The following is an 18,396-nucleotide window of genomic DNA, read 5'->3' as shown; positions in this document are numbered from 1 at the left end:
TTGTGCCATCATCTGGCGATGGACAACTTGGTGAGACCAGTACGACAAAGAAGAAGAAAGTTCAACGAGGAGAGGAGGCAGGCGATTAGGGACGAAACACAGAAACTCCTCGCTGCCGACCACATCAGGGAAGTTCAGTACCCTGAATGGCTGGCCAATGTCGTACTGGTGAAGAAGAGTAATGGGAAATGGCGCATGTGCGTCGATTTCACCGATCTGAACAAGGCTTGCCCAAAGTATTCATATCCTTTACCAAGCATAGACGCCCTGGTGGATAGTGCTGCGGGGTGTAAGTTATTGAGCTTCCTGGATGCCTTCTCGGGGTATAATCAGATCAAGATGCATCCCATGGATGAAGAGAAGACTGCATTCATGACTGAGAGGTCGTGCTATTGCTACAAGGTGATGCCGTTTGGGTTGAAGAACGCGGGGGCCACGTACCAGATGTTGATGGATCGAGTACTTGCACCGATGCTGGGAAGGAACGTGCAAGCGTACGTCGATGACATGGTCGTGACCTCACCAGCAAAAAGCAAGCACGTTGCGGACTTGGAGGAGTTGTTCACGACGATCGCCAAGTTCAAATTAAAGCTGAATCCAGAGAAATGCATTTTCGGCGTGGAGGCTGGAAAGTTTTTGGGTTTCCTCTTAACTGAAAGAGGCATAGAGGCCAACCCTGATAAGTGTGCCGCCATCCTGGCGATGAGGAGCCCAGCTACGGTGAAGGAGGTTCAACAGCTAACAGGTCGGATGGCAGCCCTGTCCCGCTTCGTGTCAGCTAGCGGAGAAAAGGGCCATCCCTACTTTCAGTGCCTAAGGAGGAATAACAAGTTTGCTTGGACGAAGGAGTGCGAGGAAGCCTTCGTCAAGCTGAAGGAGTATCTGGCGAGCCCGCCAGTTCTGTGTAAACCGCTGGTGGGAACCCCTCTCAGGTTGTATTTTGCTGTAACTGAGAGGGCGGTGAGTGCGGTTCTCGCCCAGGATCAAGATCAGGCTCAAAAGCCTATTTATTTTGTTAGTAAGGTGTTGCAGGGCCCAGAAACGAGATATCAGGCCCTGGAGAAGGCTGCGCTGGCGGTGGTGTTTTCGGCGAGGAGGTTGCGCCACTATTTCCATAGCTTCACCATACTGGTAATGACTGACTTGCCCATCCAGAAGGTCTTGAAGAAGCCTGACGTTGCGGGAAGGATGGTAAAGTGGGCAGTAGAATTGTCAGAGTTTGATATTAAATATGAGCCTCGAGGCCCGATCAAGGGGCAAATCTTTGCGGATTTCGTGGTCGAGCTCTCATCTGAGGCGACACGAGTTGAAGGGGACGACTTCCGTTGGGTGCTTTCATTGGATGGATCGTCGAACCAGCAGGGCAGCGGTGCTGGAGTCATTTTGGAAGGACCCAATGGCGTGCTTATCGAACAATCTTTGAGATTTGCCATCAAAGCCAGTAACAATCAAGCAGAATATGAGGCGCTGATCGCCGGGATTTTGCTGGCCAAAGAGATGGGAGCGAGGGTGTTAATGGCTAAGAGTGACTCGCTGCTAGTCACAGGGCAAGTAACAGGCGAGTTCCAGGCTAAAGATCCACAAATGGCGGCTTACCTGGAGTATGTGCAGGAATTGAAGAGTTCCTTTGCCTCCTTTGAAGTAGTGCATGTGCCCAGGGAGCAGAATGCCCGAGCTGACTTGCTAGCTAAGCTCGCCAGCTCAGGCAAGGGGGGTAGGCAGAGGACGGTGATTCAAGAAACTCTGAAGACGCCGAGAGCATTTGTAACAGATCACCTGGTTCTTCAGATAAACAAGTCGACGGAGAAAGCAGCGAGAAGTCATAAGTCCCTGACGCAAGAAACTTTGAGATCGCCGAGAATTAGAGCATGTCGAGGAGAGAAGGTGAACATGACGCAGGTCTACGCTATCCATGAGCCAGACACCTGGATAACACAGTACAAGCGGTGCCTGGCAGATGGCCTTCTCCCACTGGATCCGACAGAGGCTAGGAAGGTAAAGAAAAATTCAAGCAAGTACACATTGATTGATGGCGATCTGTACAGGTTTGGGTTCACTCACCCACTCCTGGAATGCGTACATGGCGAGAAGTGCACGAGAATCATGGCAGAGCTTCACGAAGGTATATGCGGAAGCCACGTCCGGGGTCAAGCTTCACGAAGTTGTTAAAGTGATTATTTTTCGAAGTTGAAGTGGCTCGAAGCAGTCAAGTATAAGATCGTGCCTACGAAATCGCTAAGTCATTTCTTTGAAGTAAATCACGCAAGGAAAGTTAAAGCAGGCAAAGAAGTTACAGGAAGAAATACAAAGGCAATTTCATTAAGTAAATATCAGTTCGGGGTACGTAAACAGAAAAAGAAGAAAGTTCATTACAAAATACAAAGAGAAAGCATAGAGGTAGTGGATGGAGGAAATTGATCAGTCTTCAGCGGGAACCACCTTTCCATCCACCACCTCGTTGTTGAGGGACACCATGCTAAGATCCAGATCAGGGAATAAGCAGGCGAACTGTTCCCGTGCAGCTTCAAATCCAGCAGCCAGAATTTGGGCAGAACTCATATTAAGCTCTTCAATTTGTTTCTTGAGTTCTTCAGTTCGTTCCTCCAGCCCCTTGTTCTGCTGCTCCAGCTCTTCAACTTGTTTCTTGAGTTTTTCGTTGGTTTCTTGAGCCTGGAGAAGGTCTTCAGCAACCTTCTTGGATTCTGCTTGCACTTGGCCCAATTCGGCAGCGATTTTCCCCTTTTCTTTGTTGGCTTCGGCAAGCTCAGCCATGGCGTCATCCCTCGCTTTCTCCACCTTTCCAAGGAAGACCTCCCGGTCGGCTGACCTCTGCTCCAGTTTCTTCACCTTGGCGGTGTCAGTTTTTATGAGAGCCTCCAGGTTAGCCACCTTGACGCCACCTTGACGCGATAAGGCACGATCTTGCTCTCCAGCTCGATTTTTTCTTGAGCCAAGAGTTGTACCTTATGGCGGAGGTCGGTAGCTTCCTTGCGCGCCAACCGGAGCTCAGTGCTCATCGCGTCTTCTACACGGGAGTGTTCAACCTCCGCGAGTGTCAGATTGAAGGACAACTTCTCCACCTCAACCCTCATAGTGCTATTCTCAGTTCGGAGGTTGAAGAGGTCGTCCTGGAGCTTCCTGGTGGAGCTCTCCACAGCTCTAGAGATAATGGTGGGGAAGTCTTCTGCCATCATCTTCAGTTTAGCAGAAAAAGGCTCCCACATCCTCTTAACCTCGGTGGAGAGACCTGCCTGTGGAGGCGCCGGTTGGGCCTGTTGTTGGCTCTCGCCGCCACCTTCTTTCGTTGGTTGATCAGCAGGTGCTCCTTGGCGAGGTGGCGACGTCGGGGATTCAGTAATTAGAATTGGAGAGTTATGAGCAACTTCATCCCCGATTGGAGCAACATCTGCGGCTGAGGCATTTGAAGGAGGATCCCCTCCAGCTGTTGCATACGGCGTGGAGGCGCTCGGGGGGTCCTCCATGAAGTTTGGCTCGGGGGCCTCAACCGCAGGTGGTGCAGATGCCAATGGAATGGCTTGGACTGGTGAAGCAGGAGCTGGTGGAGGTGGCAATGATAGAGGAGGAGCAGGCGTAGACGGCGGTGTTGATGTTGGAAGAGGGGGTGGAGCAGGTGGAGAAGAAGGTGCCACCCTCTTCCTCTTCGTGACAAGGCCATCTTCAGTTGCCTCGTCGCTTTCCTCCTCCTCCTCGTGGACTACTTGGGGAGTTTTCCTCTTGGGCCTCCTGAGGACAAGTTTTTTCCGTTGGTTGGCGGGTTGGGCCTCAGAGCAAGTTGGGCCCCTGGGTGGCGATTTGCCTTGAGCAGCGGCGATCTCCACCACAGAGTTTGGCACGGTTTGGGAACCCGATGCCAACCCGTGGGTTCGGGCGAGCGCCCTCAGTTCAGCGAGCTTGCCCTGGCCCAACATATTATCTGCATAGAGCAAAAATGCATGGGTTAGTTCAGAGAGAAAATAAATGCATATGGCAATATGCAGCAAAGCAGATAAAGGGTGCAGAAAAATAAAACCAAAGTCTTGCGCACAACGCACAAGACGCCCAGAAACAGTTAACAGAAGTAGTATTAAGACAAGAACTTAAGCGTTCTAACCTATTCGAATTTCGAGCTGGTCCTCGAAGAACTCGAAGCAGATGAGTGTGGTGGTGAGGAAGGTGATGTTGGCGTCTGCCACACTCTTCCAAAAGAAACAGAGGTCTCTGTCCAAAGCGCCCATGCTATCAGGACTTCTGGGTCTCCTGAAGCAGCTTTTGGACTCTTTGTTCCCCTTGTTTACCCAGTACAAGGGGAAACCGTCGAGCAACGACGCATCTTTGTCATTGGGACGCACCTGGACGAATTTGCCCTTCCAGTCTTTATAGGATTGCTGGAAGATGGAGAGGATCGACCTCCCAGCGATCCCGTTCAAGCTTACCCACAGGCGGTCTCCTGGGTGCTTGGCTTCAAAAAGGAATAAAAAAACATCCACAGATGCTGGCAACCCCAGGTGGTCGCACATGACTTGGAATGCCCGCACAAACGCCCAACTGTTGGGATGAAGCTGGGCGGCGGCGATGTTGAGCTCGGTGAGAAGCTCCCTCTCAAAGCGAGTGAAGGGAAACCTGAGTTTCACCTTCTTGAATAGGGTTGTGTAGACGAAACAGAAGGCTCCACCGGTGTTTGCCTTGTCGTCAGCACAAACTGGCAGGCCAGGGGGGCAAGGTAGCACTATCATCTTCTCATCGTGCTCCTTGTGGAATGATTGGTGAGGCTCATCCCCCTTCGTCAATCGCAGAACTGCCCCAACAGTGTTCACAGAAGATGTTTCCCCCAACAGGGTCGAGTTGGCCCAGGGGTATAGTTTTTTGAAGTCTGGTGGGGGGACAGAGGCTCCTCCGGTGACAGGCGGAGTAGCCTGGGCCAGGTTGGGGCGGGAAGGTGCAGGCCTCTCAGCCTGAGAAGACGAAGCGCCACGTACTCGCGGTGGGTCGTGTGCTTGTGAAGAGGGGTTTCGTGATGAAGGAGGAGGATTTGGGGTGATCTTTGAGCGAGTCATTGTTGAAGCTGCAAAGGAAGAAGAAAAGGAAAAATGATCAGGGTTCACAGAGGCTGACTCGATCATGGAAGAAGGGTGAAAAACGAACGAACGTAGGTTCGTTGTGGCGCTGACAGAGCCCTAAGTTGCGAGAAAGGAGAAATGGAGAAAACAACCCACAACGTATGCACCAGACAGTTAAAGGATGATGCGAATCGGTTAAGATGCAGGAAAAATCAGCAGAAGGAGGAAAGGAAGTACCTTTTTATGATCGGAGGAGCGATGAAGGAAGTTGTTGATTCGCGAAGTTGAAGAACGTTGAGAGCTTTTTTGCAGAAGAAAGGTGGAGCGTTTGAGAATACGAAGAAAGTGATGGAACAGTGGAGCGAAAAGGGGTTTAAGGGTTTTTCGAAATGGGTTTGGGAAGCGCAAACGTTATCTGAAGGCAACCGTTGATGAAGCCACGTGTCGAACGATGGGGAATGTTTGGTGGAGCGTCAGAGGAGCAGAAAGTGCAACCGCTTGGAATTCTGCGCCAGTGCCACGTAGATGACGTGACTCTTTAAGTCTTTTCGCTGGACAAGTCTTCGCTTAAGACTAGGGGGCTTGTGTACCGCCCTGGTAGTCGGAAGTGATGACGTGGCATCCAGCTACAGTATAGGCGTGTTGACAAGGCGCCAGGTTGGCAAAGGGGAAGGAAGTCGGGGGGCTCGTGAAGTCGCCAGTTATTAAGTTGGCGTGTTCCGATCTCCAGCATATCAGAACCGGCGATCACCGGGTTAAAGATGAAGTCGCCAGATGTAAACTCAGGCGACCAAATGATTGGAGATCGCCAGAGCAAGCACATCGCCAGAGATGAAGGTGGTGCAGATTATGAAGGCGGCCGGCGAGACCACAGGGAAGGTGTACGAAGGCACCCTAACTCGCCAGTTCCAGTAGAGATCACACTCCCAAGTTAGCTATGCACTGGGCAGTACCATGCATAAGTAACTTAGCCAAAAAGAAAGTCAGAAGCAGCGCCCAAGTCAAGGAGGCTCCAGATGATGGCACGTGTACGACTGGATGCGAGCCACGTGTCCAAGTCTGTAACTGCCAGGAGAGAGAAAGTAACCAGGTATTTAAGGGTTCCCCAACGAACTTTTGAGGTACGCACGTTCAGATTATACTCTTTACGCTTGTGAGTTCTTGAGCATACTGGGAGAGAGAACATTGCACGGTTCCTTGAGAGTTCTTGAGTGTTATTGCTCTTAGTATTTGGTGGTTCAGTCACTGACTTGGGCGTTGGAGTGCGATCGGCCGCAGCGGCGCCGCTCTGTTCTTTTGCAGGTTCTTGAAGTGGATCGCGACGAAGGACGGAGGTAGAAGCAGTGCACACGTCGATCCATTGACGAGACAAGTTCCAAGGTTCAGGTCAACAGGCAGGATCAAGGATCATTTGCAAAAGGTGAAGGAGTATAGAGTTCATGAGACATCGCCTTAGATGTATTTTTAAAACACGGAATGTATCTAGGGTAATGTCTTTGAACATCTTTTCTCATGGGTGACAATAATTTTCCTTTTAAAAGCTCTAGAGTTTTATCAACTCTAATTTGACCCATGAGTTCTCCTTCATGAAGAATTTCTCTTTTATGTGTGAAGGTATACAACCTTTGTTCATGGAAATTTCAATTCTTTGCAAAGGTTGTCTCAATAAGACATGACAAGTTTCTTTAGGCACTACTTCACATAAAAATTGTCTTTGTAGATGCCTATAGATGACTTGACCTTCACTTGGTGATATCTTGGCATGTATGTAAAATAATCTATTATATTTTTATCTATGCAAGCCTTTTTTAAGGATTCTTTTTTTTTTTCTAGGCTTACAAGTGTTCCTTTACAAAAGGTAAGGCTAGGTTGTTCAACAAGAGGTATATTTTCAAATGTATTTTCAACTTTTCCTTCTTGTTGAATGACCTTGTGGGAAGGAACACTCTTCTCCCACGCCTTTTGTTTCCCAAGGGTTTTCTCTTGCTTTTCTATTTTTACATTTTCTTCACTCTCACTAGCTTCTTTTTCTTGGCTACTATTCTCATCTTTGTCCCTTAAGATCATAGATCTTTCATTGAAACATTGAGATGCTAATTGATCATTGCCAAGGTATTCTAAACATGGAATTTCTCTAGCTTGAGTGTGAGAGATATGCTTGGTTAGGTTTTCTTGTCTCTCTTTCCTAGCTCTCCTAGGGAATTGTTGATGATATTCATTTTTCCTAAGACTTTCTTCCCCAAGATAATCATGATGTTTAGAGCTAGATGCATGAGAATGTAATTTTTTTGAAAATTGAGACTTCTCATTCTTTGCTTTAGTCAAAACATTAAGTTCAGTCTCACTCTCCAATTGTCTATAAGCAATTGATTGCACAGTTTGTGAAACTTCTTTCAAAAGAGTTTTTAAAGATTTTAATTCACTTCCAATAGACTTTGTAGAATGAGAAGAAGAAGACATGGCTAAAGCTTTGTGTATACAAGTATTTTACCTTGAGAAAACTTAGGAAAGTCAAAGAAGGTAGTTTTCCAGGTAAGGGAGGTGAGTCACAAAGGACTACTTAAATACCAAGCCTTTGCCTTAGCCAAAAACTATCCCTCAATGTCTTCACACAAAACTTTCTCTTAGTAAACCACTTAGAACACAATTAAGTTGAGAAATCAAATTTTCAATGAAAGAAAACAATGCAAGCTACTAATCAACAAAGCTAGTCGGTTTAACACAAACTTAACAAAATAACCATGCAAAGCGTCACTAACTAAGCAATAGAAAAACAATTACAAACAATTAACAATTGCTAATTAAGAATTCTATACTAGTCGGCCCTAGGTGAGGCTTCTTGGACACTTTGAGCCCTTGAAGACACACTCACCGTCTAATACGTAATTAAGAGGTAATTAACACAAATTAAGTTGTAAGGAAATTAAGAAAAACTCCCTTTGTTGATCCTCTTTTTGCTAAATGCACTTCCTTGTTGTCTTTGCTTGTTGGCCCTCCAAGTGTTTGTAGTGTTTTTCAAGAAAGCTTGTTTCGGCCTTGGCTTTGTTTCCCCTTAGAATGAAGGTTTTAATTCTCCAATTCCAGCACCTATCAAAAGACTAGACCTTACCCAAGTCAAGTTTCCATTCAATTAGGCACCAAAGGAGAAATAAATTCCAGCACCAAATTAGTGGTCAAAGAACAAAAGCAAGAAACAATTTAATTGAATAAAACAGTACCACCAAAAGGAGTTAGATTATGAAAACTAGAAAGAGGTCCAAGAAAAATTAAGCAAGCAAATAAAAGGTACCAAAATAAAGGTAGGCACACAAAAGAATCCTAAGAATGGCACTAGAATTAGATGACCAAATAAAAAAACAGCACCACTGGAAAAATGTTGTGGGCAGAAACGTGTTTTTCCCCAATTTATGCTGAGCTGTGTTTTTAAGATATTATTCTGAAATTTTATATGCAAGATATTCAAGATCTTAGCTAAAATATGGCTTTGGAATCACTCAAAACGCATGCACCAATGTTTTTTAATAAATTTTTCAATTTTGGTGTTCAGTTACGCCAGCTGTAGCGCCTCAGATTTGCACACTGATTTTAAAAGATTTATCATTTTTTTTCTGTTGCTTCTTTTGGACTAATTCTTTTTTTGTCCTTTCTATAACACTTCAAACTTGCAAATTCCAGAGAATCAAAATTTTCCTATGAGTGTAAATATTTTTCTGGATCAAAACAGTCAGCACAGAAAATCTGAAACAGGGGATTCTGAAAACTGGAAACAAAAACAGCAAGATACCAAAGTTTAGACACAATGGAAATTTGTGAAATAGAATTGTGTAGGATCTAAACACAATATGAACTCAAACTCTAATTAAAAAGGCACCAAAAGAGCAAAGAACAGCAGATTCAAGCAATTAAAGAGACCCAAAATCAAGAAACAATCAAGCCAAATAAAAGGACTACTATGAATTGTTGACAATATGGATGAACATGACTTGACAAAACATGTATAGATTCAGAAAATTAAAGACTCAAAGCATAATATGAACCAAATAATGAAAGCAATAAAGACTCAAAAGCCTAAAAGAAAATAGCAACTCAAAGGTGTATGGAATCCTATCACAAATTGCACAAGAACTTGTTCAAGATCAATTGAACAAGAGTGCTTCGGTTGGATCTTCCACAAAGCACACCAAACAAATTAAAATTTTAAAAACAGCAAGACAATTATGGAAAATAAGATGAACAACATGAAAGTAAAGAAGAACTAAAAATGAAAGACCAAAAGCAACTCATCTTGAAGAACCATAGCTCATGATACCAAATGATGGCATTTCATGAAGGTCTTCTTGAATCATGTAAGAAAAAGTGGTGCGGAAGCAATGAAGGTGTGTGAGCAAGATCCTCCTAAGAGTGGTGTTGATCTTGTAGGTGCATGATGTGTATGAAGCTAGGGAGGTTCGACCAACCCAAGGAGAGGTGAAGGAGATGAAGTTTAGAGCCTAGAATTCTAGGGAGAAGCAAAGCTTGGCACAAAATGGCAGCATAACTTTACTCACAATAAACTTGAAAATACAAGGTGTAGGCTCCTCCTTTTATAGGCTAAGGAGGACCATAATGCAACCCTAATGCTAGCCAAATGAAATGTAAATGTGAAGCACATGGGTGCACATGGCACATGGGTGCACAAATGAGCACATGGGGAGGGGTGTGTCTAGTTTTTATGCTCACCCCCTCCATGGGCTTTCTAGACTGGCCTTGGTAAATTTAGAGGTTTTTTTAGAAACTCTAAGTTTACCTAGGTTGGTGTTTTAGGTGCCAAAATTAATTCTAAGAAAATTACAAATAAAGTTCCTATGCTAATTTTGACAAGAAATTAAAGTCTACTCTACACTAGAGTTTATGGCATTTGAACATGTAAAATAACGTCTTCTTCGATCCTCTTGGCCATAACTCTATGGTTGGCCCAAATCTACCCTTTGGTGGGCTTGCATGTGGGCTTGTGCTTGGGCCTCTTCCATCAGTAGTCGAGGGCGGCGGTTCAGTCATCCAGCTCCAAGGGCACGACTTTTCCGTCAACGATGTGATGAGTGGAATCTCAGTTGGAAACGTCAATTCCCGGGTTCTCGCAGACAGCCTGGGCCAGAGCCTCTTTGAACCCCTCCTCGAAGGTGCCCGCCATGTCATCGATAAGGGTCTTCTTGTCCTTCTCTAACTCCTCAATGGTGGCGTCCCCAGAAGCTACCTGCTTCTCCAAAGCCTCCTTCTCCGCACGGAGCCGGCTGATCTCGATCTGCAGTTTGTCGTGGTCAACCTGGAGAAGGCCCAAAGCCTTGGCCTGAGTAGCCATCTCCCCCTCCATCCGCTCCAGCTCGTTAGCCTGCTCACAGCATCGGTCCTTCAAGTCCTTTTGAACTTCTTCGTAAGCTTCGACTATACCCTGGAGGCCTGTTATTTGGACTTGAAGAGCGACTTCCCGAGTGTAGAAGTCAGCCTGAAGCTCCGTCGCCTCTGCCAGTTGCTTTTCAGCCTCCTCCTTGGCCTTTTGCGCCAGCTTCAGGGTGGCTCGGTAGGCCTCGTTTTGGCATCCCAGTGTTTTCTTTTCCTTCTCCAGGGCAACTACCTTTGTTTCCAAGGCCTGGAGGGTTTGAGTCTGCAAAACAGCATTTCTAGCTTGGGCACGCCATTCAAGGGCCACGACCAAGAAGGCTCCAAAGTAGAAGGGCATCCCCTCCTTCCTGTCGGAACCTTCTGGCAGTGATCCTTCGCTGAAGCCCCTCATCAGATGCATAATTGGAGGAGGGATGGCGATAAGATCTGGGGCGGCGGCGACGGAGGCGGGAGCAACGGGGACCTCTGCCGGTGGTGGGGGTGGAGCGGATTCGGCCCCTTCGCCTGTTTCCTCTTGGACCATTGTGGGAGGAAGAGAAGTGGCACTTGGAGGGTTATCCCTAAAGGAATTCCCTCCCAGGGGCGATGCCGCTGGTAGGATGGGAACTCTCGCAGCCTTCCTCCTCTTGAAGGGTGCCACGCCGTCAGAGTCCTCATCATCGGATATAATCTCCAAGACCCGTTTTCCTTTGTCAAGGGGGGTTGGAGCCGGAGATGAAGCCACAACCAGAGGGACGACGGCGATGGGCGGAGGAGAGCCGGGTGTTTGAAGCGCCTCGGGGCTATGTGCGAATGGTGAAGATGAGCCTAGTGGGGCTTCGGTAGTGGTTGGTGGCGGTAGAGGCAAGGTTAATGAAGGATTTGGGTCAGCGGCAGGGGCGGAAGAGGCGCCAGCCTTGGCGGCACGAGCAGCCTTCATCGCTTTCGCCAAAACCATCCTTTTGGAAGCGTCCATCACTGACCCTACATTCAGACAAACCCAATAGCAGAAATTAAGGTCAAAGCAGTTAGGAAAACCCACAAGGCGCACAGATGAATGAGGCATAAGGCACTTAGCACAAAGGAAAGCAGGTGGAAGAAGCCAATGGAGCGAGCATGATGCAGTAAAATACAGATAACAGAAAACAATACGAGAGGAGTCTCCCTACCAAAATAGGTGGTCAGGGAGTGGGCGTTGTATTCGCTCGCGATGAGTTTCAGCGTGTCGAAGACAATCCCCAGGCCAACCAAGGCCTTGCATACCTCTCTATCAGCAGGGGATAGCTCATCCAGGGCCTTGGCCCTGAGCAGCTTGGGGTGCTCCGTCCAATACAGGGGAAAGTCGTCTAAGGCTGTGGGGTCGTGCTTGGCGCAGCACACCCTGAAGAATTTTCCCTTCCAGCTTTTGTATGAGTTCTGGAAGAGAGAGAGAAGGATCCTACCTGCGATCCCGGAGAAGCTTACCCAAAAGCTTTTCCCCTGTTTCTTCACCTCGAAGAAATGTAAGAAGACATCCACAGAGGGAAGGATGCCTAGATATCCGCAAAGAATTTGAAAACCTCTTACGAAAGCCCAGCTGTTGGGGTGGAGCTGGGCGGGGGCTGTGTTGATCTCTATGAGAAGTTCCCTCTCGAAGGGCGTGAATGGGAGGCGCACCCCAACGCGTTTAAATACCGTTTGGTATATGAAGAAGAAAGGATCCCCCTTCCTGGGTCTGTCATCTACGCAAACAGGTTCCCCAGGTCTGCCGGGACGAACAGAGATGTGCGCGTCATGGGTGCGGCAGAAAGCATTAAAATTGTACAAGTGAGGATCACCGCGATGATTCTCCAGGTCCTGAATGGTTGTCAGAGTGGTGCATTCGCTCAAAAGCTCGTCGTGGGCCATGAATAGAAGGCTTTATAGTTGGTCTTGGGGGTCTTGGGGGGAGAACCAGACTTTGATTTCGGGCGCGTCATTAACAAGCGATGCCAAGGCAGAAAAGGGAATAAAACCCTAGAAAAATGCCACCCACGCGAGGAAACCCAAAAAGGAGGAGAAGAGAACGGAGAAGAACGGAGGAGCGGAAGAACACAGTAATGCAGAAACGTAAACAGTCCCAGGCAGTTCAATACACAGTGATGCAATGCGACGAAGAAGAAGAGTCGTGGAGATGAAAAAATCATACCTTTGGTGACGAAGTGTGGGAGGAAGGAAAGCGCGAAGGGAAAGAGCAGAAGTTGCAGAGAAAGGGCTCGAAGGCGATGAATAGTGCAAAAATGTAGAGAGAATGGATGAAACAGTGGTGTGAGCGCGGGGTTTTGGGTAACTTGAACGTTACATTTGCAACCCAAGAGGCACTAATTGGGGGCCTTGTGATCGTGCCGCGTGTCAAAGGATTAAGCGCTCAAGGGGAGCGCAAGGGACTCTAGAGGCTGGCCGTGTGATGAGCCAAGTGGCACGCGATTAAGCGTGGCCCCAAAAGGTGTGACCTTCCCCGCGTCAGGGGATGTCCAATCAGCCATTAAGGGCACCCCAATGGTTCAGAGAGTGTCACGTCAATAATGTCAGCAAGGAATGACACGTCACCAAGATGACACGTGGACGGCGTGGGCGAGACCTTAGTCTTTGCGCTGAAGACAAGTCTTCAGCTTAAGACTGGGGGCTTGTGTACCGTCCCGTATCCGGGTGTTGACAAAGTCAAGGTCAAAGTCAACGTCGGGGGTCAAAGTCAACGTAAGGCGTCGCCTAGGTGAAGAGACGCCAAGTGCCAGTGACGCCAAGAGGAAGCGTCGCCAAGGTAATGCGTCGCCTAGGTGAAGGCATCGCCCAGTTATGGCGTCGCCCAAATAGGGCGTCGCCAAGGTCAAATGTCACAAAGGCGAGGCGATCACCGTGTGGCTCCCCGATACCCATGGGTAGGAAAGACCATGGAGGGAGCGACGCCGTGGGAGGGCCTCAAATCCCGATAAACCGGGGAATTAATAAAGAGAAGAGAAAGGTGGCTTCAAGGCCATAGTCATAGCGCCAGTGTAGGGCAGCCTGACTCGTGAGGTACCCCTGCCGCCCCAGAGACGCCTTTGGGACAGATACGACTCAAGAGGAGAGTCACGCCCAGAGTAGCCAGGTGCAGGGTACGAGAGGAAGGCAGATACGCTCTCAAAGTGAGTGACTAGATGTTTGGGGGCATGAGTTGGCACCCAAAGAGTCACCCCTTGCGCAGTTGCACTCCCAAGCAAGAGGACTCATACGAAGAAACGCCCCCAGATGGGGTCATGGCGCTGTGAGGCCCTCCACGTGTACAGCATCCAGGTCAGAATAGAAACGCCATTTTTCCAGGTACCAGGTAATTAAAGTTATTTAATACAGTTTCCGTTTCGAGCGTTTAAGGTACTATAAATGCTCCCAAGCATTTTTGACGTCTTAAATGCGCTACGTTTTATAATTAAATGCGCTTTAAGGCGCTTTAAATGCTAGGGTAGTTTAAATAGCGCCTCGAATGTTGGGAACGGGGTTCGAACTTTTGGCAAATTTTCCAGAAACTCTTTAGTTGCTTGCTCGAGCCTTGAGGTTACGTACAAGGGACTGGGGAAAGAGCTTTGCCAGGGGGAGAAAATATACACTAGACACAGTTTCCTTTTTACCACCTTCAGAGTGCCATACGCGGTGCTCCGATACGGAGGTGCATAGTTTTTGGTGTGTCTTGCTGGTTGACTTGAGCGTCGGAGTGCAAACGGCCGCTAGGGCGCCCTTTTGTCCTTCTTTGCAGGAATCCACAGGTAACCAGTGGGAAGAAGTCCCTAGCTGACGGTTGAGGTTGCGCACGAAGACGTCCCAGGTCAACTAGACGGAATAGAAACTTTAAAGAGAGATATTAATTGGAGCCCATTCTTGAATGCTTGTAGTCTTCTTTTGGCTTTAGGCTTGGTCCTCTCTTTATTTTAATTCTTCTATAATTTTTTAGAAGACTAGAATGAAGAACTTTAAATGTTTGGGTGGATGGCCTCTTCCTCCATTAGTAAAATCCTCTCTTACTTGATCTCTATCAAGAAAGGACTGGTCATGAATTACAAAGAAGCTTACAAGAGAAGCTTTCCAAGGTTGCCTATAACTTTTCCATTTCTAGCGCCTAAAATGAAGAGTGAAGGGGCACCTTCTAGATTCTTCCTAAAGCTAACGCCTATATATGCTTTACACAAGAGGTATCTTTAGGTTTCCCTCTTTAGCACATTCCTAAACACTACTCTATATTATTTACAAATTTATACAAAAGAAACTATAAAGAGAGATATTAATTGGAGCCCATTCTTGAATGCTTGTAGTCTTCTTTTGGCTTTAGGCTTGGTCCTCTCTTTATTTTAATTCTTCTTTAATTTTTGAGAAGACTAGAAGGAAGAACTTTAAATGTTTGGGTGGATGACCTCTTCCTCCATTAGTAAAATCCTATCTTACTTGATCTCTATCACCAAGGGAAGCAACTTCATCTTCATGTGCCTTGTTGAGGGAACTGCTCCCAACCTGTTTAAAGCTGGTCCTCCTAACAGTATATTATAGGCCGAGGGAGCATTAAAAACGAGGTACCTGATGTTGGTAGTGCACGAAGACACGCCATCCATGAATGTTGTCCTCAACTCGATGTGCCCACGAACCTCCACCTCATCCCCTGCAAAACCATACAAACATCTGGTGTAGGGCCTTAATTGGTCCGTGGACAGCTGTAACTGGTTGAAGGTCGTCAAGAACATCATGTCAGCTGAACTTGCTTGGTCTACGAGGACACGGTACACCCTCCTCCCTGTTGTGATCAGTGAAATTACCACCGGGTCATTATCATGAGGCACGACCTCCCAGAGATCGACTTTCGTGAAGGCGAGGTCGACGTTGGGGATCTGGTCCACCTGTTGTACCTCCACCGCCATTACTCCTCGTGTGTGCTACTTTCGCTGGGAGGCAGTGCACCCTCCCTCTAAGAACCCTCCCGAGATAGTGTTTACCTCCCCGTGAATAGGCACCTCGTGCCCCTGATTCGCCCCTGCAGCTACCAAAGCCTAGTCATCCTGCGGCTCTTGAAGATAATCCTTTAAGAAACTGCTCTTCACCAGCTCATTTAGTTGGTGTGCCAAGGCCAAGCAATTACGTATGTAGTGTCCATTTGCCTGGTGGAACTCACCCAAGCGTTCTTGTTGGGCCCCATCTTCCTATCGGTCTTTGCCGGTACCTTCAGTCTTGCCGCTATGTTTGGAATAATGATCAACTCCTTGAGCTCCACTCAAAAATTATGCTTTGGGGGTGGGTCCCTTCGTGCGCGAGTCCCGACTTGGGCCCGTTCATAGGGTTTTCCTGCCCCCTTCTTCTCTGTGGTCACCTCGTGCACCCTCATAGGCTGAGGCCGTGCAGCCGCTCGAGGTCGGACAGGACCAACGAGACCTTGCTTCTGCGTCACTCGATCATTTGTGGCGATGTGTGCTAACGCTCGACGTCTAATCTTCGTGAATGTCTTCGGGTAGAACCTTAGCAGTGATTCACTGAAAGGTACAGGTAGCATTCCCTTGACAAAGGCATGCACCGTCATGGACTCATCAGTGGGTTTCAATCTCACTACTTGGACCCCAAACCTGTTCAGGTAGTCCTTCATGGACTCCTCCTGATATTGTTTGACATCGAAAACATCATAAGAAAGTCGGGTGGGGGCATTGTTAACAAGGTACTGCTCCCTAAATAGTGTCACAAACTGGTTAAAGTTGGTGATGTGCCCGTCGGGAAGGCTAACAAACCATTCCAACGCTGCGTCTGACAACGTGCTCATGAGCATCTTGTAGTACACAACACCAGATCCTCCTGTGAGCATCATTTGGGTGTGGAACGCTGTGAGATGGGCCTCTGGGTCCTCTACTCCGGTGAAGGAGACTTTCGGGCCTAGAGACGTTGTTGGTAACGACGTATTCATGATCGCTCGCGAGAACGGCATGGGTTGTGCCCTAAGTGGTTCGGGTGGCGCACGTTCGTCCGTTGCGTGTTCCCCTACCTGTTGCAGATCCCTACGCAGTTCTACATTGTCCGCTCGTGATGCCGCTACTTCTGCTTGGAGGGCACGCATCGTATCCAAGATTTGCTGCGTGGTAACGTTGTTCCCTCCAGAGGGCACAGTTCCTACGGATCCAGCGATGCCTTGCCTCGTACTCCTCATATTGCTGGTAAAGACTCCTAACATAATTACGAGTGGGACCTTGATTTAACGGGCCCCACGGTGGGCGCCAAATGTTTCTACCGGTTGTCTCGCACCGTTGGTTGACTCTAACAATTGCTACGACCCTTTGATCTTGCCTGAGAAACGTGCCTTCTTGATCAAGAAACCTCTCACCTTCAAAGACAAAGGGGCGCCCTAGCGGTCGTTTGCACTCCGACACTCAAGTCAGTATTAAGGCAAAGAAACACCAAGTGTGTATATTAGCTTCAGTCTTAGAAACTACGTACCTTACTAGGGTTCTTGGCACCCTTTATATAGGTTGAAACTAGGGTTTACCTTTGCGTTGTTGCCCTTGACTAGGGTTCCTTGGAGAATGTCCTTGTGTCGCTATTCATAGAATCTTAGCATATCTGGCTTATGAACTTCCCTTAATTGGAGTGCAACGAATGACAGAGTGGTCGCTTGGGTACCAACTTGTGCACCTATTCTCTAGTTCCATCTGCTTCGTGGGTGCCCTAAGTATTCACGTCCCATGCATGCGGCTTCCTTGGAAACCCTGACCCAAATGGGCCTTGGCGCCCCCTAGGATTATCCACACGTGTCGCGCCTTCATGCGTCATACACACCACGTCTATGAATCCCTCGTGACTTCGGCTTCCCACATATCTTTTGTCTTTAACTATTATCTTAACAAACTTTAGGGCCCACCTCACGTGGCCCTCTACAATGTCCTAACGACCGATGTGCAATCTTCTCCCTCCACTGATGAGGTTCAATATCGATCTCCAACATTGAGGTCAGCCCCTGAGTTGATGACCGAGGACTGGTCGGGACATCCATCAACCTCTGGTAGGTTGCTCCAACATTTTTCAAGCCGAACGACATAACCTCGTAGTAGTAGTAGTTATCTCTCGGATGCATAAGTTGTAGCCATAATATGCATCGTCGCGTGCACAACCCGCCAGGGTCAATGAGGCCACGACGGGAAGGAAGAACCAAGACAGGAAGCGCCGATACGAGGCGAGGAAGCCTCAGGCAAGGGGGGCAGCAGAGGGGGACAGGCAGGTGAGGAAAGGAAATAGGCCGTTAAGGCACAATTTCGTGATGGAGCTGAAGGATCTTATTGTTGTGCCCAACATAGCTGACAGGTTGAGGCCACCAGTGAAGTCTGACAAGGTGCTAGGACCTCGTAAAGACTTGTGGTGCGAGTTCCACGAGGCGTTTGGACACCATATCAACAACTGCTTGTCGTTGGGCCATCAATTGGATGAGCTCGTGAAGAATGGCTTTCTGAAGGATTATCTTGCTGGGCCTGCCACCACCGCAGCCCTAACAGTGCCAGAGTAGGATCAAGCACATGAAATGCCAATCCATGGAGAAGTGCACACCATCTCTGGTGGCTTTTCTGGAGGAGGACCCATTGCCTCTCAACGCAAGAAGTATGTGAGGGCAGTGAACTCAGTTGATGAGGAGGGTTCAGATGATCAGTGGGAGTCAGACCTTGTGTTCACAAGGGCTGACCTACGAGATGTTGTCCCACATGACAATGACCCCGTGATCATTTCGGTTGTCACAGTTGGGAGAAAGGTGCACAGGGTTCTCGTCGACCAGGGCAGTTCTGCAGATGTCATGTTTTGGTCGACGTTCAATAAGTTGCAGTTGTCCCCTGACTTGCTGAGACCCTACACTGGATGCTTGTATGGGTTCACAGGGGACCAAGTTGAGGTGCGTGGCTACCTGGAGCTGAGGATGACGTTTACTGATGGAATGGCGTCGCGTACCGAGAGCATCCGGTATCTGGTCTTGAATGCTAAT

At 48.0% G+C, this 18,396-nt stretch overlaps 2 protein-coding genes across 2 annotated transcripts; both read right to left on the bottom strand.

The window, feature by feature from the left end:
* Nucleotides 1-14,842: 14,842 nt before the first annotated feature.
* Nucleotides 14,843-15,313, bottom strand: LOC137836869 (uncharacterized). The gene has a single exon (XM_068645644.1). The coding sequence runs from the start codon at nt 15,311-15,313 to the stop codon at nt 14,843-14,845; it is 471 nt and encodes a 156-aa protein (XP_068501745.1).
* Nucleotides 15,314-15,663: 350 nt separating this feature from the next.
* On the bottom strand, nt 15,664-16,491 carry LOC150023093 (uncharacterized). The gene has a single exon (XM_090297709.1). It carries the CDS (start codon nt 16,489-16,491, stop codon nt 15,664-15,666), a length of 828 nt encoding a protein of 275 aa, XP_090153835.1.
* Between the last annotated feature and the right edge of the window lie 1,905 nt (nt 16,492-18,396).

The sequence above is a fragment of the Phaseolus vulgaris genome, chromosome 11, assembly GCF_051622355.1.
Source record: "Phaseolus vulgaris cultivar YP4 chromosome 11, ASM5162235v1, whole genome shotgun sequence".
Classification (NCBI taxonomy): domain Eukaryota; kingdom Viridiplantae; phylum Streptophyta; class Magnoliopsida; order Fabales; family Fabaceae; genus Phaseolus; species Phaseolus vulgaris.
This window is presented reverse-complemented; position numbering and strand designations above follow the sequence as displayed.